The sequence below is a fragment of the Gymnoscopelus microlampas genome (assembly GCF_963454915.1).
Source record: "Gymnoscopelus microlampas genome assembly, chromosome: 5".
Lineage (NCBI taxonomy): Eukaryota > Metazoa > Chordata > Actinopteri > Myctophiformes > Myctophidae > Gymnoscopelus > Gymnoscopelus microlampas.
In genome coordinates, this window is record NC_139942.1 from 161,191 (window position 1) to 184,000 (window position 22,810).

At 38.3% G+C, this 22,810-nt stretch overlaps 1 protein-coding gene across 1 annotated transcript in view; it reads right to left on the bottom strand.

Annotated features, from left to right (window-relative positions):
- The window catches only part of wdr18 (WD repeat domain 18), a 51,896-nt gene extending 32,792 nt beyond the window's left edge, over positions 1-19,104 (bottom strand). Inside the window, exons 1-4 of the mRNA XM_084057642.1 lie at positions 18,994-19,104; positions 16,069-16,235; positions 11,637-11,747; positions 10,926-11,059 (exon numbers count right to left, since the gene is read on the bottom strand). Of these exons, the coding sequence (XP_083913768.1) occupies positions 10,926-11,059; positions 11,637-11,747; positions 16,069-16,235; positions 18,994-19,036 (455 nt within the window). The 5' untranslated portion in view covers positions 19,037-19,104. The remainder of the gene's footprint in view (positions 1-10,925; positions 11,060-11,636; positions 11,748-16,068; positions 16,236-18,993) is intronic.
- Positions 19,105-22,810: the final 3,706 nt, after the last annotated feature.

Consider the following 22,810-nt stretch of genomic DNA (forward strand, 5'->3'; position numbering starts at 1 on the left):
AGTGGAAAGAAAGCTGCTAGTTGTACTCCATGATGGCAGCTTACATGTCAACAGAGAAGTCCGAGAGAGGATCTCAAATGTGAAACTTCACAAACGATAGCTGTTAACCCTTTAAGCCCTGAAGAAGCATCTGTGTCACTTTTTGATTTGAGCTAAAAAGCATTTTTTTACACTTTGGCTATTCAAAAAATAGCAGATATACAAGCTCATAGCGCGGCACCGAGTGCCGCGCTATGAGCTTGTAGATCTGCTATTTTAGAAATATCGTTTTTTTTTTTTTGCAAATCTTGAGATTTGAGTTTCAAAAGCGAACATTTGTAACTCAAATCTTTGCTTCTGGGGGATTCAACAGTTTTTTGGAAAAAACGTATATCAGTGGTTCTTTTTTCCATGTCAAGGACCCCCAAAATGACATGTATTTGGCCACGGACCCCCATCTAAAAATATATGTTCCAGGGACCCCCGGAAGCAAAGATTAGAGTTAAAATGTTTCGCTTTAAAAACAATATAACAATATATATATATATATATATATATATATATATATATATATATATTAGGGGTGTGCCGATACACTAATTTCACGAAACGATACGATACGATATTTGGCTCACAACTTCGATACGATTTCGATACGCACTTTTTTTATTATGAAAATAAATGGGGGAGAAAAAAAGGAAATGCAAACAAATAATTCTGTTTTTGCATTATTCAGACATGCAAACTTGTAGCTTTTCAGCCGTTTTGAATCAAAATAGGGCAATAGTGTGACACCTGACCCGAAAAAAAAAACATGTTGTCACCCTTTTCACCTCGGGGCTGTTTACATGCCTGATTATTTTGATAGGTGTAAAAAAAAAAAAAAAAAAAAAAAAATTTTTCAAAACGATATTTTTTTTCCCAAAACGATACATATCGTCGCGAAAACGTATCGCGATATATCGCGGGACGATATATCGGCACACCCCTAATATATATATATATATATATTTTTTTTAAAGCGAAATATATATATATATATATATATATATTAAAAGATTTGCACACATTTTCACGATTTTTCAAAAATAGCAGATCTACAAGCTCGTAGCGCGGCACTCGGTGCCGCGCTACGAGCTTGTAGATCTGCTATTTTTGAATAGCCAAAGTGTAAAACAATGCTTTTTAGCTCAAATCAAAAAGTGACACAGATGCTTCTTCAGGGCTTAAAGGGTTTAATAGGAGACTGAGCTACAGATTACTTGTAGCTTTATCTCAAAATAGAGGCCATGTGCTGGAGGAAGGGAGCGCATACGCTGCCTGTACCAAATAGGCTAATCACAACAACATAAGCTATACACAATATAGCTGCATAATAGAAGCTTGAGCCACTGGTGGCTACTAGCTAGGCTAACAACAACAGAGCTAATACACAATAGCTGTTAACTAAAGCTTGAACACAAGCTATGAACGCTGCTATAGATTATACACAATATAGCTGCATAATAGAAGCTTGAGCCACTGGTGGCTACCAGCTAGGCTAACAACAACAGAGCTATACACTATAGCTGTTAAAGGACGACTTCACCACTTTTCAACATATCTTCATATAATAGGTCCTCACTAATGCTCATGATAAAATGGTACCATTTTGTTCTACTCAGTCTGTGTCTCAGAGGAGGGCTGTAGACAGTTCAGAAACCCGTCTAGCAGTGACATCATCGATGGGGAATCCAAGCTAATAGAAACTGCAGGCTTTGTATTCCTGGAAATTTGCAATGCAATAATAGATCCCATTGTTCTCGCCTTAATAAAAATCTGAATAAAAAAATTGTAATCTTTTTGGAAAAGAAAATCCTGCCTAATGATGATGTCACTGGTAGACGGGTTTCTGGACTGTCCACAGCCCTCCTATGAGACACAGACCAAGTAGGAAAAGATTGTATCATTTTATCATGAGCATTAGTGAGGACCTATTATATGAAGATATGTTGAAAAGTGGTGAAGTCGTCCTTTAACTAAACCTTGAACACAAGCTATGAACGCTGCTATAAGCTCTACACAATATACTATGTATATATAGCTTTCACTACTAGCGAAGGCTTATTAAAAGCAACAACCAGAGATGACAGTTAGCGTTTGTTAACCAACGTCCCTCATGCCGGGAACAGGGCGCATCATGGCATCATGGAAAAAGTACTCAAATGTTTTACTTAAGTAAAAGTATCAATACTGCACTATAGAAATACTTTGTTACAAGTAAAAGTCCAGAATTCAAAATTTACTTGAGTAAAAGTACAAATGTATTGGCATCAAAATGTACTTCAAGTACCCAAAGTAAAAGTACTAAAATATTTGAAAATAGCAGATCTACAAGCTCACAACGCGTCGCACCGCGATGCGTTGTGAGCTTGTAGATCGGCTATTTTCAAATAGCCTGGGCATAAAATAGGGCAAAAGTGATTAAAGTATGTTTCATAATATAATAATTTATATCTGAAAAGTAACTACAGTTTTCAAGTAATTGTAGTGGAGTAAAAGTACAATATTTGCCTCTGAGATGTAGTGGAGTAGAAGTAAAAGTATTGGAAATTGGAAATACTCAAGTAAAGTACAAATACCTCAAAATTGTACTTAAGTACACTACTTAAGTAAATGTACTTAGTTACTTTCCACCACTGGTCACCAGCAGAAGCTAATCAAAGGGTTTATAGTCAAGCATCGTGCTTATCAACGAAAAAGAAAGAATGTAACAAAGGCTAGATCGGGCTTAGAAAGCAAACGTCGGGTAATGTTGTCCAGGCGCCTCCGTGCGGCTGCAGAGTGAGACTAGGACACTCGTTTATGACATTGTGCGTTTGTTCAACACTCAACTTTAGCAACAAAGTGTATTTTCATACAATAGGCCTATATATATTACATTCCAATAATACAAGGAATTCGATCATCTAATCGGAGCGCTCGCGCTATACCGTTCGCAGACAAACAAAACCGTATGCTGGGGTAAGGCCAGGGACGTGCACAGATAGACTCTAGGTGGCGCTAGAGCACCTGCCCTTTTTGCCCTCTTGACCAGAAGTGCCCTTTTGAAAAAAAGGGGAAAAAAACGTTGTTTTTTTTTGTTTCAGTTTACAGCAGGGGTCTTCAACAGGGGGTCCTCAGAGTTACTACAGGGGGTCCGCCAAATCTTTATGTGATGATTTTTCTTTTTACCATAACCACTCGAAACCTAGCATTCCTTTTCTGAGGAGAACTTTAGCCAAAAAATAGCAGATCTACAAGCTCACAACGCCTCGCGCTGCGAGCCGCTGTGGGCTTGTAGATCGGCTATTTTTGGCAAAGAGGTATAGGTGTAGAGGGAAAAAAGAGCAGACCAAGTAAACCAAAAAAAGTATAATTTACTTGAGCACCTGCCCCTCAAAATGTCTGTGCACGCCACTGGGGTAAGGCGGCGCTCACGCAAGCCTTTACCGACAGAGGTCGTGATCCAAACAGATATAACAAGAAATGACCAAGAAATTGATGAGAGACGCCGGCTTAAGATATTCCTTTGTGTCCACAGAGGGGATACAAATAAAACACATCAACGGAACGACATCAACGCTCTCAAACACGGCAGAAATTAATGACTATGTGAAAAAGCTCCCGGTCTCATCTCCAAGCAGCCCAACGTGACCGTCAGGTACACACACATAATATAAACATGAGCAGATGAGCAAAGGAGAGTTTTGGAGCTAAAAAAAAGGAGACACTAACAGGATTACTAGATATTAGGAGGATGAGATGAGACACTGAGCTTTGCTAAGCATTTTGCTAATTTTTCTGAACGAAGTGCCTTATCTCAATCAATCATCAATACTGCTGTAATAATTTTCTTATGGTGTTAATGTTGGGTGTACTGGCAGGCTTAATGGCAATTCAAGTTACAATCCAAATGGGAGGCATTAACACTCCCCTTTTTTAGTAGTTGTACTTTCAAAATGTTAGGGTACAGCAGAGGTTTTTTGTTTTGTTTTTTTGAGGGTTTATTTGTTTTTTGTTTGGTGGGATCAGGGACCTTCTTTTTCTTTTCTTTAGAATGGGGTTATGGCATCCAAGCCTTAGGACTCATTTTTGGTTGGAGCTATGGGGTTTTTGTTATTGTTCGTTTTTGTTTTTGTTTGTCATTTAAGCTCAGACAATGTCCAACATCACATAATGGCCCAGATTATACAGGAGTGGTGTACGCGCTATGGGATAGCATCGCCAGGGGGCGATGTTGTCCCATGGTGAGTATATCAAAGAGAAAGGAAGGGAGAGCATATTTTTTTAATGAGTGCTAATGAGTATTAAAGTTTGTACATGGAATATTCGAGGTTCCAATAATGTTATTAAAAGGATATCTATTTTGAATTATCTTAAAAAGGATAAAATACAAATAGCATTTCTACAAGAAACACATTTAAGTGATGAGGAACATAAGAAATATCTCAAGGACTGGGTTGGCCAAATCTTTTTTTCATCGTATTCCTCAAATAAGAGAGGTGTGATTATATTAATACATAAGAATTTACCATTTGTTGTTACAACCTCATACAAAGATACTGAGGGAAGAGTTATATTAATCAAAGGGGTGTTATATGGTGAAGATGTATTGCTGGGAAATGTGTATGCTCCTAATGTTCTAAATGAGGAATTCTTCACTGTATTGTTCACTCAACTAGTTGAAATGGACTGTGTAAATATGATAATCGGAACAGATCTGAATTGTAGCCTATGTCCGGTGCTAGACAGAGATCCACCTCAAAATATTATAACAAAAAATGCAAGAATAGTTGCAAACATTCTCAAAGAGCTAGATCTTATGGATGCGTGGAGACATTTAAATCCCACAAAAAAAAATACACATTTCAAAGTATCCCGCATTCATCAGCATCACGCATCGATTACATATTTATATCAAAATGTTTAGCCCATCTAATGGAGCACTCAGATATAGGACATATTGCTCTTTCAGATCATGCTCCGGTTACCATGGTAATGAAACCAATTAGACCAATGGAACGCTCATTCTCCTGGAGGATGAGCCCACTACTATTCTCAGATATTAACTTTGTGAAACTAGTGGAAGAGCAAACCGAATTATTCTTGGAATGTAATGATAAAGATGGGATAGATCCGAGAATAATTTGGGACTGCTACAAATCTTACATGAGGGGCGTGGCTATATCATATTCAAGCAAAAAGAAAAAAGAGCGGGTTGCCGCACAATTAGAAATAGAAAATAAGATCAAACAATTGGAAGAAAATTATTATAGGACAAAATCAGAGAACATCCTAACTGAATTAAAGGCGACCAGGATAGTACTATGTAATTTGATAACGAGAAAGGCAGAAAAAGATATTATGTCTGCTAAACAAAAAATGTTTGAATATGGTAATAAGCCAAACCACATGTTAGCCCGACTGGCAACGACAGTCCCCACAAAATCCTACATTTCTGCGGTAATGGATGAGAACAATCAACGCCAGATGAACAACCGCCAGATTAATAACAGGTTTAAAAGGTTTTACGAACAATTGTATAGCTCTGAGGCTGACCTAGATAGGCTTAGAGAAGGAAGCTTCCTAAACAACCTAAACATTCCCAAAATACCAGAAGATCAAGCTGAACTATTAGAGAGACCCATCTCTTTAGTAGAGATTGACACAGCTATAACCTCCCTTCAGTCAGGGAAAGCACCAGGGGCAGATGGGTTTCCAGCGGAGTATTTTAAAATAATGAAAAATAAGCTCAACAAATTGTTACTAAGAGTTTTCAATAAATCCATGGAGGAGTCGAAACTTCCAGACTCAATGTATAAAGCTAATATAACATTAATACCTAAGAAAAATAAAGATCCGGAGTTATGCTCCTCCTACAGGCCTATTAGTTTACTAGGAGTAGATATGAAAATACTATCCAAGATATTAACTCAAAGACTAGAGCGGGTGATGACGTATGTGGTGGATATAGATCAAACAGGTTTTATAAAAGGAAGAATGTCCTACTACAATACAAGAAGTTTATTCAACATTATCCAATATCTCAATCACTCCCAAATTCCCGGGGCTATCGTAACGATGGACGCCGAAAAAGCCTACGATCGTATTGAACTTGAGTATTTATTCGAGATAATGAAGAGATTTGGATTGCGATCAAACTTCTTGGATTGGGTCAAATTGTTGTATGTGATGCCTACTGCCTCTGTTTTGACAAACGGACTCGCGACAGCACCCTTCAAACTAACAAGAGGCGTGGCTCAAGGAAATCCGCTTTCCTCACTATTGTTTACTTTGGCTATAGAACCATTAGCAATAGCTATCAGACAAAATCAAAATATTAAAGGTGTAACGATAGGGTCAAAACAATACAAAATATTATTATATGCGGACGATGTACTTTTGACTTTAACGGACCCACCCAACTCAGTACCAGCTCTCATAGAATGTGTCAAAGCATTTGGAACCATATCGGGGTACAAGGTTAATTTGGAAAAATCTGAAATTATGCCATTGACGAGATATGGACAGGAAGAACCAGACTTTGTAAAACCTTTCCGGTGGGCCCCCACAGGATTCAATTATCTGGGGATAAAGGTTACGCCCAAGGTTGATCAGCTGTATAATGAAAATATCAAACCTCTGATAAGACACCTTAAGGAAAGAATGACAAGATGGAAAAATCTCCCTATATCTTTTCTGGGTAGAATCAACCTGATAAAAATGACAATCCTTCCTAAGTTAACATATCCATGTTCTATGCTCTTTGTGATTTTGAAACCCAACGATATTAGAGACATCAACAAGGAAATGTCAAACTTTATATGGGCAGGCAGGAAACCCAAAATTAAGCTAGAAACCCTACAACTCCCAGTAGGAAAAGGTGGATGGGGTCTACCCAAGGTGGAAAATTATGTGTGGTCAATACATGCCAGAATTATTTCTTCATGGGTAACCGAACAAAGAGGACTACCATGGTTTGAAATAGAGACATTTATTTGTAAACCCTTCTCTCCAATTAATGTATTAGATAAACGATTGAGTGAACTACCACACATAATTAGAGACAATCCCCTAATAACCAATGTAATGAAAACTTGGAATAAATTAAGAAAAATATTTAAAGAAACTATTCCTTTGAATATGCTCTCGACCTTGGTAGACAACCCAGACCTATCAACTGGAGGTGTAGGACCCAGCCTGGAAGCATGGCGGGGAGCAGGCATAAAAAGGGTGTACGATCTATTTAATAATGGGAATTTTAAGACATTTGAAATGTTGAAGACTCAGTACAATATCCCCACAAATGACTTTTATAAATATTTACAAGTTCGACACTATGTAAATAAGAAAATGAATACCCTTAATGTACAAGTCGATTCGTACCCACTAGAAAGATTTTTTTATGGACCAACAGAAACAAGAACATTTTGTATCAAAGTTCTATTCTGAGCTGCAAGAACTGAATCAGAATAGACTTTCCCAGTTGAGAATAAGTTGGGGTACAACACTCAATGTGACAATAGATAATAAGACATGGGAAAGAATCCTGCTGTTGCCTTCCAAAATATCAATATGTAACAGATACAGGGAGATGCAATATAATATTGTACATAATGTGTACATATCCCCATATACGTACAGTAAATATACAGCAGGCGTCTCCCCAAACTGCCCTAAATGCAAAACATCAGTTGGAACTAGATTCCACTGTTTATGGGAATGCATACAGATCCAAGTATTCTGGAAGACAATATGCAAAGAAATCAGTAGAGTTATCGGACAACAGATGACCCCTAACCCCCTTGTATGCTTATTAGGAAGTATCCCAGATTCTCTGAAGAAACATAAAGACATCGTACAATTCCTTCTAATGTTAGCAAGGAAATCAATAATGTGGGTAGGAATAAAGTGGGTAGGAGACGAATCTCTGTCTACTCAGCTGTGGAAATCCTTGATATCTGATGCTGCCATTCTAGAGAAATTGAGATACCGTACGAATGAAAAAGCACACCTGTTCTCTAGAATTTGGGAGGAACCAATAAAGTTGTTGGGCATAAAACTGAGAGTGGTATAAAGACAACTGACTGATGTCTTTGGGATAATGCTTGTGTTTATGTCTAAGTTTAAAATCTGTCTCTCTTCTGTATCTCGTTTAAAATCTGTCTCCCTTCTGTAACTCTGTAACTCTGATGACCAAAAAATGCATATAAGAACCTGAGCTTTTCGTGTGGACGTATGTGCCTTATGTCTTTTTTTGTTTGTTTTTGTTTTGTTTTATGTTTGTCTGTTTGAAAAGTCAATAAAAATATATAAAAAAAAAAAAAAAAAAAAAAAAGAAATGACCAAAGTCATAATAAAGCCGCATGCGGCAGGCTTTTTTTTTGCCCCAATCTTTTCATAGACCTGATTACTTGTTTTTTGGATTGCTTGTTTCTCTCGCCAAACCTGGCAACATTTAGCGCAGATTATCGCGCTAATGTTTTTTATATAAGTGGTGGCAACATTTTGTGACACCAAACGGGTCTTCCCAACAATAGCTAAGATTGAAGTCAGTGTGAACATGGCCAAATAATATTAATAGCCAAACTAGGTCTAATGAAGCACGCTAGCATTTAGGCTAACCCTCCTGCCTGAGGCTCTCTCCCTCTCTCTCTGCTGCAAAGAAGGAGAGGCGGGTGCTGCAAAGCGCCGTCTCCCCATTGGCTTAAAGGGGGGGGAAGTGTGAAGGACAGCCAATGACAAATAGGTGTCAAAGGAGGAGAGGCGGGTGCTGCAAAGGACCGTCTCCCCATTGGCGGGAAGTGTGAAGGACAGCCAGGACAGCCAATGACACTTAGGTGTCACTCGGGTGTCGGACTAGGACTAGTGCTGTCTGTAGAGCCGCTAGCTTTCAGCATGCGGCTAATAATTTGAACGTCATCGTTAGTGCGGACATTACCGCTAACAACAAGTGACCCACCTTTTGACCGGAGAGGGAAGCAAGCCCCTCATTGACGGTGAAAGAGATCCGACGCTAAACGCGTCTACGTTAAATAACCTCCGCTCATGGAGGAGATAAATAAAATCACAGCTCCTGGAGGGCGAACACACGCTACTCCGACCGTCCCATACGGCCACGGAACTACCAGCAAATTTAACCCTTTAAGCCCTGAAGAAGCATCTGTGTCACTTTTTGATTTGAGCTAAAAAGCATTTTTTTACTCTTTGGCTATTCAAAAAATAGCAGATATACAAGCTCATAGCGCGGCACCGAGTGCCGCGCTATGAGCTTGCAGATCTGCTATTTTAGAAATATCGTTATTTTTTTGCAAATCTTGAGATTTGAGTTTCAAAAGCGAACATTTGTAACTCAAATCTTTGCTTCTGGGGGATTTAACAGTTTTTTGAAAAAACTTATGTCGCCATAATATCAGTGGTTCTTTTTTCCATGTCAAGGACCCCCAAAATGACATGTATTTAGCCACGGACCCCCATCTAAAAATATATGTTTCAGGGACCCACCGGAAGCAAAGATTTGAGTATTTTTTTTTGTTTTAAAACAATATATATATATTCAAAGATTTGCACACATTTTCACAATTTTTCAAAAATAGCAGATCTACAAGCTCATAGCGCGGCACTCGGTGCCGCGCTATGAGCTTGTAGATCTGCTATTTTTTGAATAGCCAAAGAGTAAAAAAATGCTTTTTTTAGCTCAAATCAAAAAGTGACACAGATGCTTCTTCAGGGCTTAAAGGGTTAATAATAAGGTAGGCTGCACACCAATGCATTGTATAGTAAATGCGTCGCAGCTCGACGCAAACCATGTTGTTTGCAACTCGCGCGCGAGAAGAAAAAAAGGAAAAGATCCCCTGATGGTTCCCGGATGATATAGCCTCCTCCGGGTCATCCAGGGGTCACAAGTGACGATCGTTGGTATACAATACATATACAATTTTGCTCAGCTGCTGATTAGGCTACTACCCATAAAATACATATCAAAATAAATAAAAGACACCTTATGGTACCTTTTATTTTCTTCTGAATGCTTGATTTGATTAAAAAAAAACATATTTTAGGCTAAAGGGTAACAGTACTTCAATTCAAATGTTTCATTAAAAAAAAGGGGACACAGGATAGGTGGGCACTTAACGGTCTTAAGTAATGTAAAGTATACTTGATGTGAACACGCATGGTACATCATTATCAGACTTAATGTTATCCTTCAACTTCTTGTTTATGCCCCAAAACGACTGGATATATAGGTTTTGTATCAATTTGTAGTTTTTTTTAGAAATATTAGACCTTAATTGTCGAATGTTTAAGCATGTTCTAATCATGTATACTTTACTTTAAAACACTTTCCATTTTTACATTTTGGATAAAATAGCCAATTTTACATCGAATTAATTATTATGTTAATTACATTCCATTATTGATTAATCAATTATCGATTAATCGATTATCAAATTAGTTGGCAACTAATTTAGTAATCGATTTTTAATCGATTAATCGATTAGTTGTTGCAGCCTTACTGCGCATGCGCGAAGGGAATTCATTCAGTGCTTTAAGCACCGCCTCTGGCGGTTAGCATGGACGAAATATGACATACTCTCGCCATGCCTTTCGGCCTGGCAACAAACACCCATTTTACAATATACAAAACACTGTAACACACAGAACAAACACCAATATTACAATATACACAACACTGTAACACACAGAACAAACACCAATTTTACAATATACACAACACTGTAACACACACAGAACAAACACTAATATTACAATATACACAACACTGTAACACACAGAACAAACACTAATATTACAATATACACAACACTGTTAATATTAAACATATCACTGTATTTACCGGTACAGACTCCAGATCAGATTAATGTTAATAAAGTTAATATTAAACATATCACTGTATTTATTACCTGTACAGACTCCAGATCAGCGCCACGTTGTCTTTTCCTCCAGAAACAAAATGGCTGCTGTCATCTGTGAACGTTATGCAGGTCAGGTCCTGATAATGTCTGCTTAGGATGGCCAACAAACTGCCTGATGAGACCTGGACATAAAAGCACATTAACACACTGTTATTTATACTACACAGATACACAACACATTAACACACATTAACACACTGTTATTTATACTACACAGATACACAACACATTAACACACATTAACACACTGTTATTTATACTACACAGATACACAACACATTAACACACATTAACACACTGTTATTTATACTACACAGATACACAACACATTAACACACATTAACACACTGTTATTTATACTACACAGATACACAACACATTAACACACATAAACACACTGTTATTTATACTACACAGATACACAACACATTAACACACATTAACACACTGTTATTTATACTACACAGATACACAACACATTAACACACATTAACACACTGTTATTTATACTACACAGATACACAACACATTAACACACATTAACACACTGTTATTTATACTACACAGATACACAACACATTAACACACATTAACACACTGTTATTTATACTACACAGATACACAACACATTAACACACATAAACACACTGTTATTTATACTACACAGATACACAACACATTAACACACAACATATTTACCTCCCAGAGGTAGATGGACTCAGCGATTCCAGCAAGGAGCCAAAGACCATCGGGAGACGCAGTGAGACACGTTACGATGCCTGGACACACGATCTTCTGTTGGACCTGATCCTATAATATAATATAATAACAATAACATAAATAACGTGATTAATAAACCTGCCACGATGCCTGGACACACAATCTATAATATAAATATAAGACATAATATTAATAACACACACACACACACACGCATACGCACACACACACACACACGTTAACCCTTTAAGCCCTGAAGAAGCATCTGTGTCACTTTTTGATTTGAGCTAAAAAGCATTTTTTATTACTCTTTGGCTATTCAAAAAATAGCAGATCTACAAGCTCATAGCGCGGCACCGAGTGCCGCGCTACGAGCTTGTAGATCTGCTATTTTTGAAAAATGGTGAAAATGTGTGCAAATCTTTTAATATATATATATTGTTTTAAAGCGAAACATTTTAACTCGAATCTTTGCTTCCGGGGGTCCCTGAAACATATATTTTTAGATGGGGGTCTGTGGCTAAATACATGTCATTTTGGGGGTCCTTGACATGGAAAAAAGAACCACTGATATTATGGCGACATAAGGTTTTTCAAAAAACTGTTAAATCCCCCAGAAGCAAAGATTTGAGTTAGAAATGTTCGCTTTTGAAACTCAAATCTCAAGATTTGCAAAAAAATAACGATATTTCTAAAATAGCAGATCTACAAGCTCATAGCGCGGCACTCGGTGCCGCGCTATGAGCTTGTATATCTGCTATTTTTGAATAGCCCAAAGTGTAAATAATGCTTTTTAGCTCAAATCTAAAAATGACACAGTTCCAGGTCTTAATGGGTTAAAGTTAAATGACGTTAAAACTGAAGGTGTTTCTGTGGCATAGGGTTAGGGTTAGGAAATGGCTTGGGGTGGACGACGTATCTGATGACTGTATGTCAAAGAACACCCTAGAAAACTTAAATTAAGACATAAATTATATGAAATGAGCACGTTCAGAAGCAGAGATATGCTCTAATTTATTTTATTTTAGCTGTGTGCTTCGGGTCATTTGTCTTGTTGGAAGGTGAACCTTCGGCCCAGTCGGAGGTCCTGAACACTCTGGAAAAGGTTCTCGTCCAGGATAGGGTTAACCCTAACCCATCCAACCTGAGAGAACTAGAGAGGATCTGCAAGGAGGAATGGCAAATGATTCCCAAATCCAGGTGTGAAACACTTTTTGCATCATTCCCAAGAAGACTCATGGCTGTATAAGCTCAAAAAGGTGCTTCTACTCAATACTGAGCAAAGGGTCTGAATACTTATGGCCATGTGATATTTCAGTTTTTCTTTTTTAATAAATCTGCAAACATTTCTACAATTCTGTGTTTTTCTGTCAATATGGGGTGCTGTGTGTACATGAATGAGGAAAAAAAATGAACTTAAATGATTTTAGCAAATGGCTGCAATTTGACGAATAGTGAAAAATTTAAGGGGGTCTGAATACTTTCCGTACCCACTGTATGTAAAGTTAGTTTGGGTTTGGGACCATGACGGAGGCGCGCAGTCTCAAGGGAACTGGAGCCACGTGAGGCACCACCGAGCGAGCTAAAGCCAGCGAGTTGCCGTCCCGAACGTTGCGACGTTCCCTTGAGCCTACTCAGCACCGCTGGAGTTATGTACAGATATAGTTATGTACAGATATAGTTATGTACCGATAGAGTTATGTACAGATAGTTATGTACAGATAGAGTTATGTACAGATAGAGTTATGTACCGATAGAGTTATGTACAGATAGAGTTATATACAGATAGAGTTATGTACCGATAGTTATGTACCGATAGAGTTATGTACCGATAGAGTTATGTACTGATAGAGTTATGTACAGATAGAGTTATGTACATATATAGTTATGTACAGATAGAGTTATATACAGATAGAGTTATGTACCGATAGTTATGTACCGATAGAGTTATGTACCGATAGAGTTATGTACAGATAGAGTTATGTACTGATAGAGTTATGTACAGATAGAGTTATGTACATATAGAGTTATGTACAGATAGAGTTATGTACAGATAGAGTTATGTACCGATAGAGTTATGCAGTTATGTACAGATAGAGTTATGTACCGATAGAGTTATGCAGTTATGTACAGATAGAGTTATGTACCAATAGACACAGAATGCTAAATCATCCTGTGGGCCAGGGTTCCCCAATAGGCGGCCCGCGGGCAATTTGCGGCCCGCGAGAGGCAACTGTGCGGCCCGCGACGACTCCTGGCATCATTTTTTGGGATATTTTTTTTTTTCTTAAATAAGAAATAATAATCAAATTCACACACACTTACAAATTGTGCGTAAAAATTATAACAGACCCCCCTAAAAAGCACTACACAAGAACCCCAGGCCTAAAATAACTGTCAAATTAGCTAGATTAGAGGGGAAAAAAAATCGAAATAAAGTTGACAAAAACAGAAATCAAAATCCACCCAAAACCGCGAAATTTTCGCCCAAAACCCGCCCAAAACCGCAAAAAAAAAAAGCGCGCGTGCTGAATTCGGGCACCGGCCCTCAGCTTGGCACCCGAGACAGAATTTGGCCCTGGGGAAAACTAATTGGGGAACCCTGCTGTGGGGACTGCTCTGCCTCCGGGTAGGTCAGTATCTCCTGATTACTCCCACCAATGAATGGTCTGATAAACCGCGGGTAGGTCAGTATGTCGCCTACTCGCCCATTCAATGGTCTGACAAAACGTGATAATGTCCCATTCAATGCATTGATAGCATTCGAAGCCGGTGGGGTCTTCGGCTTTGTTTGCTGGGACCTTAACGAGTGACTTGGTCATCGACCTGAAGACCCTAGTAGCGTTATTGGGGAGGTAGAAGCTCTGATATGCACAATGGTGCCAGCTCATTTAAAGACTTAAAAACAAACATTAAAGTCTTAAACTGAATCCTGTAAAGAACAGTGCCATCTATTAGAGAGTTACGCCAACTCCGTTCACTTCTTCGGGCCAGGTCTTCTACATACACATACATTGGCGAATAGTGACAAATTCCATGAACCGGAAGTTCATGTTATGCATTGAAGTCGACGGCTCCTTGTCACTATTTCCAGCTACATGAACCACGTGACCGACGCCGTTTCTGACCCCTCATTGGCGCAACTCTCTAATAGAAGGCTCTGGTAACGAACAGGGAGCCAGTGTAGGGAGGCAAGAATCGGGGAGATGTGATCATACTTCCATGCCCCTGTTAAGAGGCAAGCGCAGCGTTTTTGGACTAACTGTAGTCGAGCAGGCTTGGCTAACGACAACATGTGTGTCTGATGTATGATGTGTTGTTACGGTTGGTTGAACAGATGTGTTGTTACGGTTGGTTGAACAGATGTGTTGTTACGGTTGGTTGAACAGATGTGTTGTTACGGTTGGTTGAACAGATGTGTTGTTACGGTTGGTTGAACAGATGTGTTGTTACGGTTGGTTGAACAGATGTGTTGTTACGGTTGGTTGAACAGATGTGTTGTTACGGTTGGTTGAACAGATGTGTTGTTACGGTTGGTTGAACAGATGTGTTGTTACGGTTGGTTGAACAGATGTGTTGTTACGGTTTGTTGAACAGATGTGTTGTTATGGTTGGTTGAACAGATGTGTTGTTGCGAACGCGGAAGGAGGCGCGGCGAAGCCGCGCCTCCGCCCAAGTGGAGCATACTATGAAACTCTGCTCGGCTTGTGTCTCTGTCTGTCTGTGTGCACTGCCTGTGCACTGCCTGCACTGCCTGTGTGCAACCCACAGAGTGCGCCAGAGTGCAGCTACAGCCAAAACACACACACACACACACACACACACACACACACACACACACACACAAGTCTGTGAATACACAATATTTTCGAGCTGCGTTCGCTTCCAGCGTTCGCGCGTCTTACTTGTTATGGTTGGTTGAACAGATGTGTTGTTATGGTTGGTTGAACAGATGTGTTAGTAGAGATAGTTAGTAGTAGTAGAGATAGTAATAGTAATGATAGTAACCATAATAATGTAACAGATGTGTTATAGTAGTAGACAGTGGTGGAAAGTAACTAAGTACATTTACTTAAGTACTATACTTAAGTAACATTTTGAGGTATTTGTACTTTACTTGAGTATTTCCAATTTCCAGTACTTTTACTCCACTACATCTCAGAGGCAAATATTGTACTTTTACTCCACTACATTTACTTGAAAACTTTAGTTACTAGTTACTTTTCAGATGTAAATTATTACATTATAAAACATACATTAACCACTTTAAACCTATTTTAAACCTAGGCTATTTTCGTAACAGAGGTGTTATAGTAGTAGAGATAGTAATAGTTATGATAGTAACTATGATAACGTAACAGAGGTGTTATAGTAGTAGAGATAGTAATACTATATAATAACGTAACGGTACTTTTCTCTGGATCTCCCAGACGTTGATGAAGTTCTTGTGCAGCTGGGCTCCCAGGATGAACTGACCGTTCAGAACCGTCAGAGTTCTGGACGTCGTGTTTCCTCCTCGATACGACATGATGCTGGTTCCACTCTGTAGGTCCACTACGTTACAGTTCAATAATGGACCTGAAATATACATATAAATATACATATAAATATATATATAAATATATATATAAATATATACGACATGATGCTGGTTCCACTCTGTAGGTCCACTACGTTACAGTTTAATAATGGACCTGAAATATACATATAAATATACATATAAATATATATATAAATATATACAACATGATGCTGGTTCCACTCTGTAGGTCCACTACGTTACAGTTTAATAATGGACCTGAAATATATATATATATAAATATACATATAAATATATATATAAATATATACGACATGATGCTGGTTCCACTCTGTAGGTCTACTACGTTACAGTTTAATAATGGACCTGAAATATACATATAAATATACATATAAATATATATAAATATATACAACATGATGCTGGTTCCACTCTGTAGGTCCACTACGTTACAGTTTAATAATGGACCTGAAATATGAAACATAAATATAAATAAATGTATATATAAATACATGTAAATATATATACATATAAATATATACAACATGATGCTGGTTCCACTCTGTAGGTCCACTATGTTACAGTTTAATAATGGACCTGAAATATGAAACAAATATATATATATATATATATATATATATATATATATATATATATATATATATATATATATATATATATATATATAAAAATATATGTAAATATATATACATATAAATATATATAAATATATACGACATGATGTTGGTTCCACTCTGTAAGTCCACTACGTTACAGTTTAATAATGGACCTGAAATATGAAACATAAATATATATAAATGTATATATAAATATATATACATATACATATATATAAATATATACAACATGATGCTGGTTCCACTCTGTAGGTCCACTACGTTACAGTTTAATAATGGACCTGAAATATACATATAAATATACATATAAATATATATATAAATATATACAACATGATGCTGGTTCCACTCTGTAGGTCCACTACGTTACAGTTTAATAATGGACCTGAAATATACATATAAATATACATATAAATATATATATATATATATATATATATAAATATATACAACATGATGCTGGTTCCACTCTGTAGGTCCACTACGTTAGAGTTTAATAATTTATTATTAATTTATGGACTTGTACATAAATTAATTGTATATTTTTGGACGACTTGTGCATTTAATTTGTCAGCAATACTTTGCTACGTTTTCTCTCTGGATCTATATTAATTGCCGCCGTGTTTTCTTTCTTGCTTTATTATACATTTTACTTCCTTGTATGATTCCATGAGCTGCTGCAGTGCTGCTGTTCATATATATAATATATAGTAGTATATATATAATATACATTATATATTACATATATATATATAGTATTGAGCTGCTGCAGTGCTGCTGTTCAGCCACAGAGAAGAACGCCGCTCTGGTTTTGGGCTCCATGATTGGTCCAGTTCAAGGATTCTGCTATGGACTTTCATGGTGTTTTATAGGAATAGGTGAACGCACATTCAGCCTGGTTTAACCATCCTGGCTCCACAAAGACGCTCCTTCTCAGCCCGGCTTGGCGTTCGTGGAACTGAATAAAGGCTTGAATGAAGGCTTGAATAAAGGCTTGAATAAAGGCTGAATAAAGGCTTGAATAAAGGCTTGAATAAAGGCTTGAATAAAGGGTGAATAAAGGCTTGAATAAAGGCTGAATAAAGGCTGAATAAAGGCTTGAATAAAGGCTGAATAAAGGCTTGAATAAAGGCTTGAATAAAGGCTGAATAAAGGCTGAATAAAGGCTGAATAAAGGCTGAATAAAGGCTTGAATAAAGGCTTGAATAAAGGCTTGAATAAAGGCTGAATAAAGGCTTGAATAAAGGCTTGAATAAATGCTTGAATAAAGGCTTGAATAAAGGCTTGAATAAAGGCTGAATAAAGGCTTGAATAAAGGCTGAATAAAGGCTGAATAAAGGCTTACCAGGTAAACAATGAACCTAGCATCTGTCTCCTAGGATACCAGGTAAACAATGAACCTAGCATCTGTCTCCTAGGACACCAGGTAAACACATAGCATCTGTCTCCTAGGATACCAGGTAAACAATGAACCTATAGCATCTGTCTCCTATGATACCAGGTAAACACATAGCATCTGTCTAGACAACATGTAATAAATAACATTTATAATCAAGAAACAAATAAATCTACGAAACATGTGTTCATGTGTTTCATAACAGTGGTGGAAAGTAACTAAGTACATTTACTTAAGTACTATACTTAAGTAGCATTTTGAGGTATTTGTAGTTTACTTGAGTATTTCCAATTTCCAGTACTTTTACTTCTACTCCACTACATCTCAGAGGCAAATATTGTACTTTTACTCCACTACATTTACTTGAAAACTTTAGTTACTAGTTACTTTTCAGATGTAAATTATTACATTATAAAACACACACTCACCACTTTAAACCTAGGCTATTTGAAAATAGCAGATCTACAAGCTCACAACGAGTCACGCGTTGTGAGCTTGTAGATCTGCTATTTTCAAATATTTAGTACTTTTGGTACTTTAAGTACATTTTGATGCCAATACTTTTGTACTTTTACTCAAGTACATTTTTAATTCTGGACTTTTACTTGTAACTGAGTATTTTTATATTGCCGTATTGGTACTTTTACTTAAGTAAAGAATTTGAGTACTTTTTCCACCACTGATAACAGACCTGCAGCATCACAACACATATAATATAACAGATCTAACAGATATAATATAGATCTAATAGATCTCACAGACCTGCAGCATCGCAGCTCAGAACCACTTCAACGGGCGCCGCCATCTTGAATAATGAAGTGAACACGCTGCGTCCGCTCTGTTTAAACTTCTGCTTTTAGAGGCTTACCGCCACCTACTGGACCGGAGTGAGAACTACACCGATTCTAAAGCTTTTATTCATGTCAACGAAGTTTGAATTTAATCAGTGGTGGAAAGTAACTAAGTACATTTACTTAAGTACTGTACTTAAGTACAATTTTGAGGTATCTGTACTTTACTTGAGTATTTCCAATTTCCAGTACTTTTACTTCTACTCCACTACATCTCAGAGGCAAATATTGTGCTTTTACTCCACTACAATTATTTGAAAACTTTAGTTACTAGTTACTTTTCAGATATAAATTAGGATATAATGAAACACACATTAACCACTTTAGCCCTATTTTATACATAGGCTATGTGAAAATAGCAGATCTACAAGCTCACAACGCGTCGCATCGCGACGCGTTGTGAGCTTGTAGATCGGCTATTTTCACTTTTGGTACTTTAAGTACATTTTGATACCAATACTTTTGTACTTTTACTCAAGTAAATGTTTAATTCTGAACTTTTACTTGTAACAGAGTATTTTTATATTGCAGTATTGGTACTTTTACTTAAGTAAAGAATTTGAGTACTTTTTCCACCACTGGTTATTAGTTAGTCTAGCCTTAATAGATGAAGACTATCGTTGGTGTATTTTATCGATTTTGACATTTGTAACTCTACGAGTCTTAGTGAACCCCGCCCCCCCCCCCACCCGCCTACCCCAAGTGTTAACTAGGGGTCCGGCATTTTTGTGTAATGTATTAGTCCATATTAATCAATAAAAAAAAGTGTTTTAATCCCGTCTGTGGCCGAACGCTATTTCCTCCTCGTTTAATTCCTGCTTACATTGAGTATAATTCTGTCTTTGACCGGATGCGCCCCGTCCACTACAGCATTTAGAAAACTTCCGACAGAATCGGCCACAGACGGGATTAAAACACTTCTTTATAGATAAAGGTGGATTAATACATCACACAAATACTCCGGACGCCTAGTTAACATTTGGGGCAAGCGGGCAAAACACCTTAAATTTTATATTTGTACATGTTCAGAGAAATACAGGCTTTAAATGGTGACATTTCAGAGTAAACTGGGTGGGTGGAGCTAAGACTCTCGATCGTAGATACGAAAATAAAAGTCAGAAATACTACGATGGTCTTGATCTATTAAGGCTATATCAGTCAGTCAGTCAGTCAGTCAGTCAGTCAGTCAGTCAGTCAGTCAGTCAGTCAGTCAGTTCGTTAGTTAGCAGTGGTGGAAAAAGTACTCAAATTCTTTACTTAAGTAAAAGTACAAATACTGCAATATAAAAATACTCTGATACAAGTAAAAGTCCAGAATTCAAAATTTACTTTAGTAAAAGTACAAAAGTATTGGCATCAAAATGTACTTAAAGTACCAAAAGTAAAAGTACTAAATATTTTGAAAATAGCCTAGGTTTAAAATAGGTTTAAAGTGGTTAATGTATGTTTTATAATGTAATAATTTACATCTGAAAAGTAACTAGTAACTAACGTTTTCAAGTAAATGTAGTGGAGTAAAAGTACAATATTTGCCTCTGAGACGTAGTGGAGTAGAAGTAAAAATACTGGAAATTGGAAATACTCAAGTAAAGTACAAATACCTCAAATTTGTACTTAAGTACAGTACTTAAGCAAATGTACTTAGTTACTTTCCACCACTGGCAATATGGAACTACTTTCTGCTATATAAGATGTTAAAATCTACAAGCTCACAATGAGACGCGTTGCTTGTAGATCTGCTGTTTTAGGTGAACAGAGCATCATTTAAACACGTTAAACAGAAAATAAAACCAATCTCTGCATAAAGTCACACGTTAAAAACCAACGTGATCACTTCCGTTTATTCTTCAAAATAAAGTAATAATAGTGTCATGCTTCACTTTGAATACCACGCAAGAGCTTCTGTTTTCCCTTCAAATTAAAACCAGAAGTGGTCATAAGGACTACATTTTAACAACTACATTTCCCATACATCATGAGTCATATGCTTCAGGTCGTAGGCCACGTGATCACCTCCTCTTTCTCGTCAAAATAAAACCACGTCACGTGTCAAGTCTCGCACCAGACGCAACGCGAACACTTCCGCTCTTTTATCAACAAAAAGAATAATTTAAACGTTTACTTTATGCTCTGTTCTACAACGGTGGGTGTCCCTCGCCTAAAATAGGAGATCTACAAGCTCACAACGCGTCTCATTGTGAGCTTGTAGATTTTAACATCTTGTATCATTGGTTCTCAAAGTGGGGTCCGCGGACCCCCAGGGGTCCCTGAGGGAGTTCCAGGGGGTCCCCAGCTAAATGATAGATTAGGCACCAAATGGACCCTTATGGGTCTGTAACTCTACGAGAGTGTTCAAATGGAACCAAATGGACCCTAACGGGTCCATTTGGTTCCATTTGAACACTCTCAGAGTTAAATTAACATAGATTTTACGATATAAACTGGGGTCCAAGTGATAGAAATGCCATTAAATGGGGGTCCGTAGCCCTAATGCATGTCAAACTGGGGGTCCCTCAAATTAAAATGGTTGAGATTCATTGCTAGAGCCGTAAAAAAAAATCTTCTCTTATGGGGGTCCCTTGCATATCTTTTCAAATGGGGGTCCGCGGGCTAACAAGTGTGAATTTGGGGGTCCCTGACATGAAAAAGTTTGAAAACCACTGTCTTATAGTAGAAAGTAGCTCCATATTGCGTCATCTCGTTGTTATTCATGAACTGAGTGAAAAGTGGATTTATTTACTTCAACTTGTTGTGATTCATTTTGTCCACATGAGGGCGACAGAGGCCGTGGAATACAAACAGATGAACAAAGTGTTACACATTGTTAGTACTACTTTTAAACGCTTTAATGGATGAGAGTCATGAGCTAGATGATGACGAAGAGGAGGAGCTAGGGGAATACTGCCCCCCGACGTGGCCACCAGAGGGAGAAGAGGAGGTGACAGAGGAAGACAGTATGAGGGACTACATTGAATCAGTTATGTGTGAACTCCACCAGATGTGGGAAGTACTGTCTGTGAGCCCCAATGTAGCTAAAGCATCCAGTATTACACCCCCTCCGCGGCCCAGGTACCCCCTACTTACTAGCCAATCAGATCAGGCATATGCCCGAACACCCTACCAGCTGCAGCAGCCCAGCAGACCCCAGCCGGTCCGCCAATCAGCCCTGTCAACAGGCCACCGGCACCCAGCGAAGCCAGTACACCAGCCCACACGCCCAGAATTGGGCCACCAGCACGCACTGAGGCCAAACCATCAGCCTGCGTACTATGCACCTGACCATCACCCAGCCCACCAACCAGCTCTCCCCCCGAGCCGCCAGTATCCAGTGGGCCGAGGACATCATCCGGTGTACCCCCCACCAGACCCCCATCGAGCTCACCAACCAGCCCCGCCCATGAGTCACCAGTACCCAGGGAGGCCAGAATACCAGACCATGTATCCCTCACCAGACCCCCATGCAGCTCGCCAAACAGCTCTGCCCCCAAGCTACCAGCACCCAGCGAGACCAGAACAACAGCTCATGTGCTCCTCACCAGACACCCATCCAGCTCGCCAACCAGCTCTCCCCCCAAGCTACCACTACCCTGCAAGGCCAGAACACCAGTCCGTGTACCCCTACCCAGACCCTCACCCAGCCCGCCAACCAGCCCTGCCCCAGAGTCGCCAGTATCCGGCATGGCTAGAACACCAGCCTGTGTACTCCCCACCAGACAACACAGTGGAGC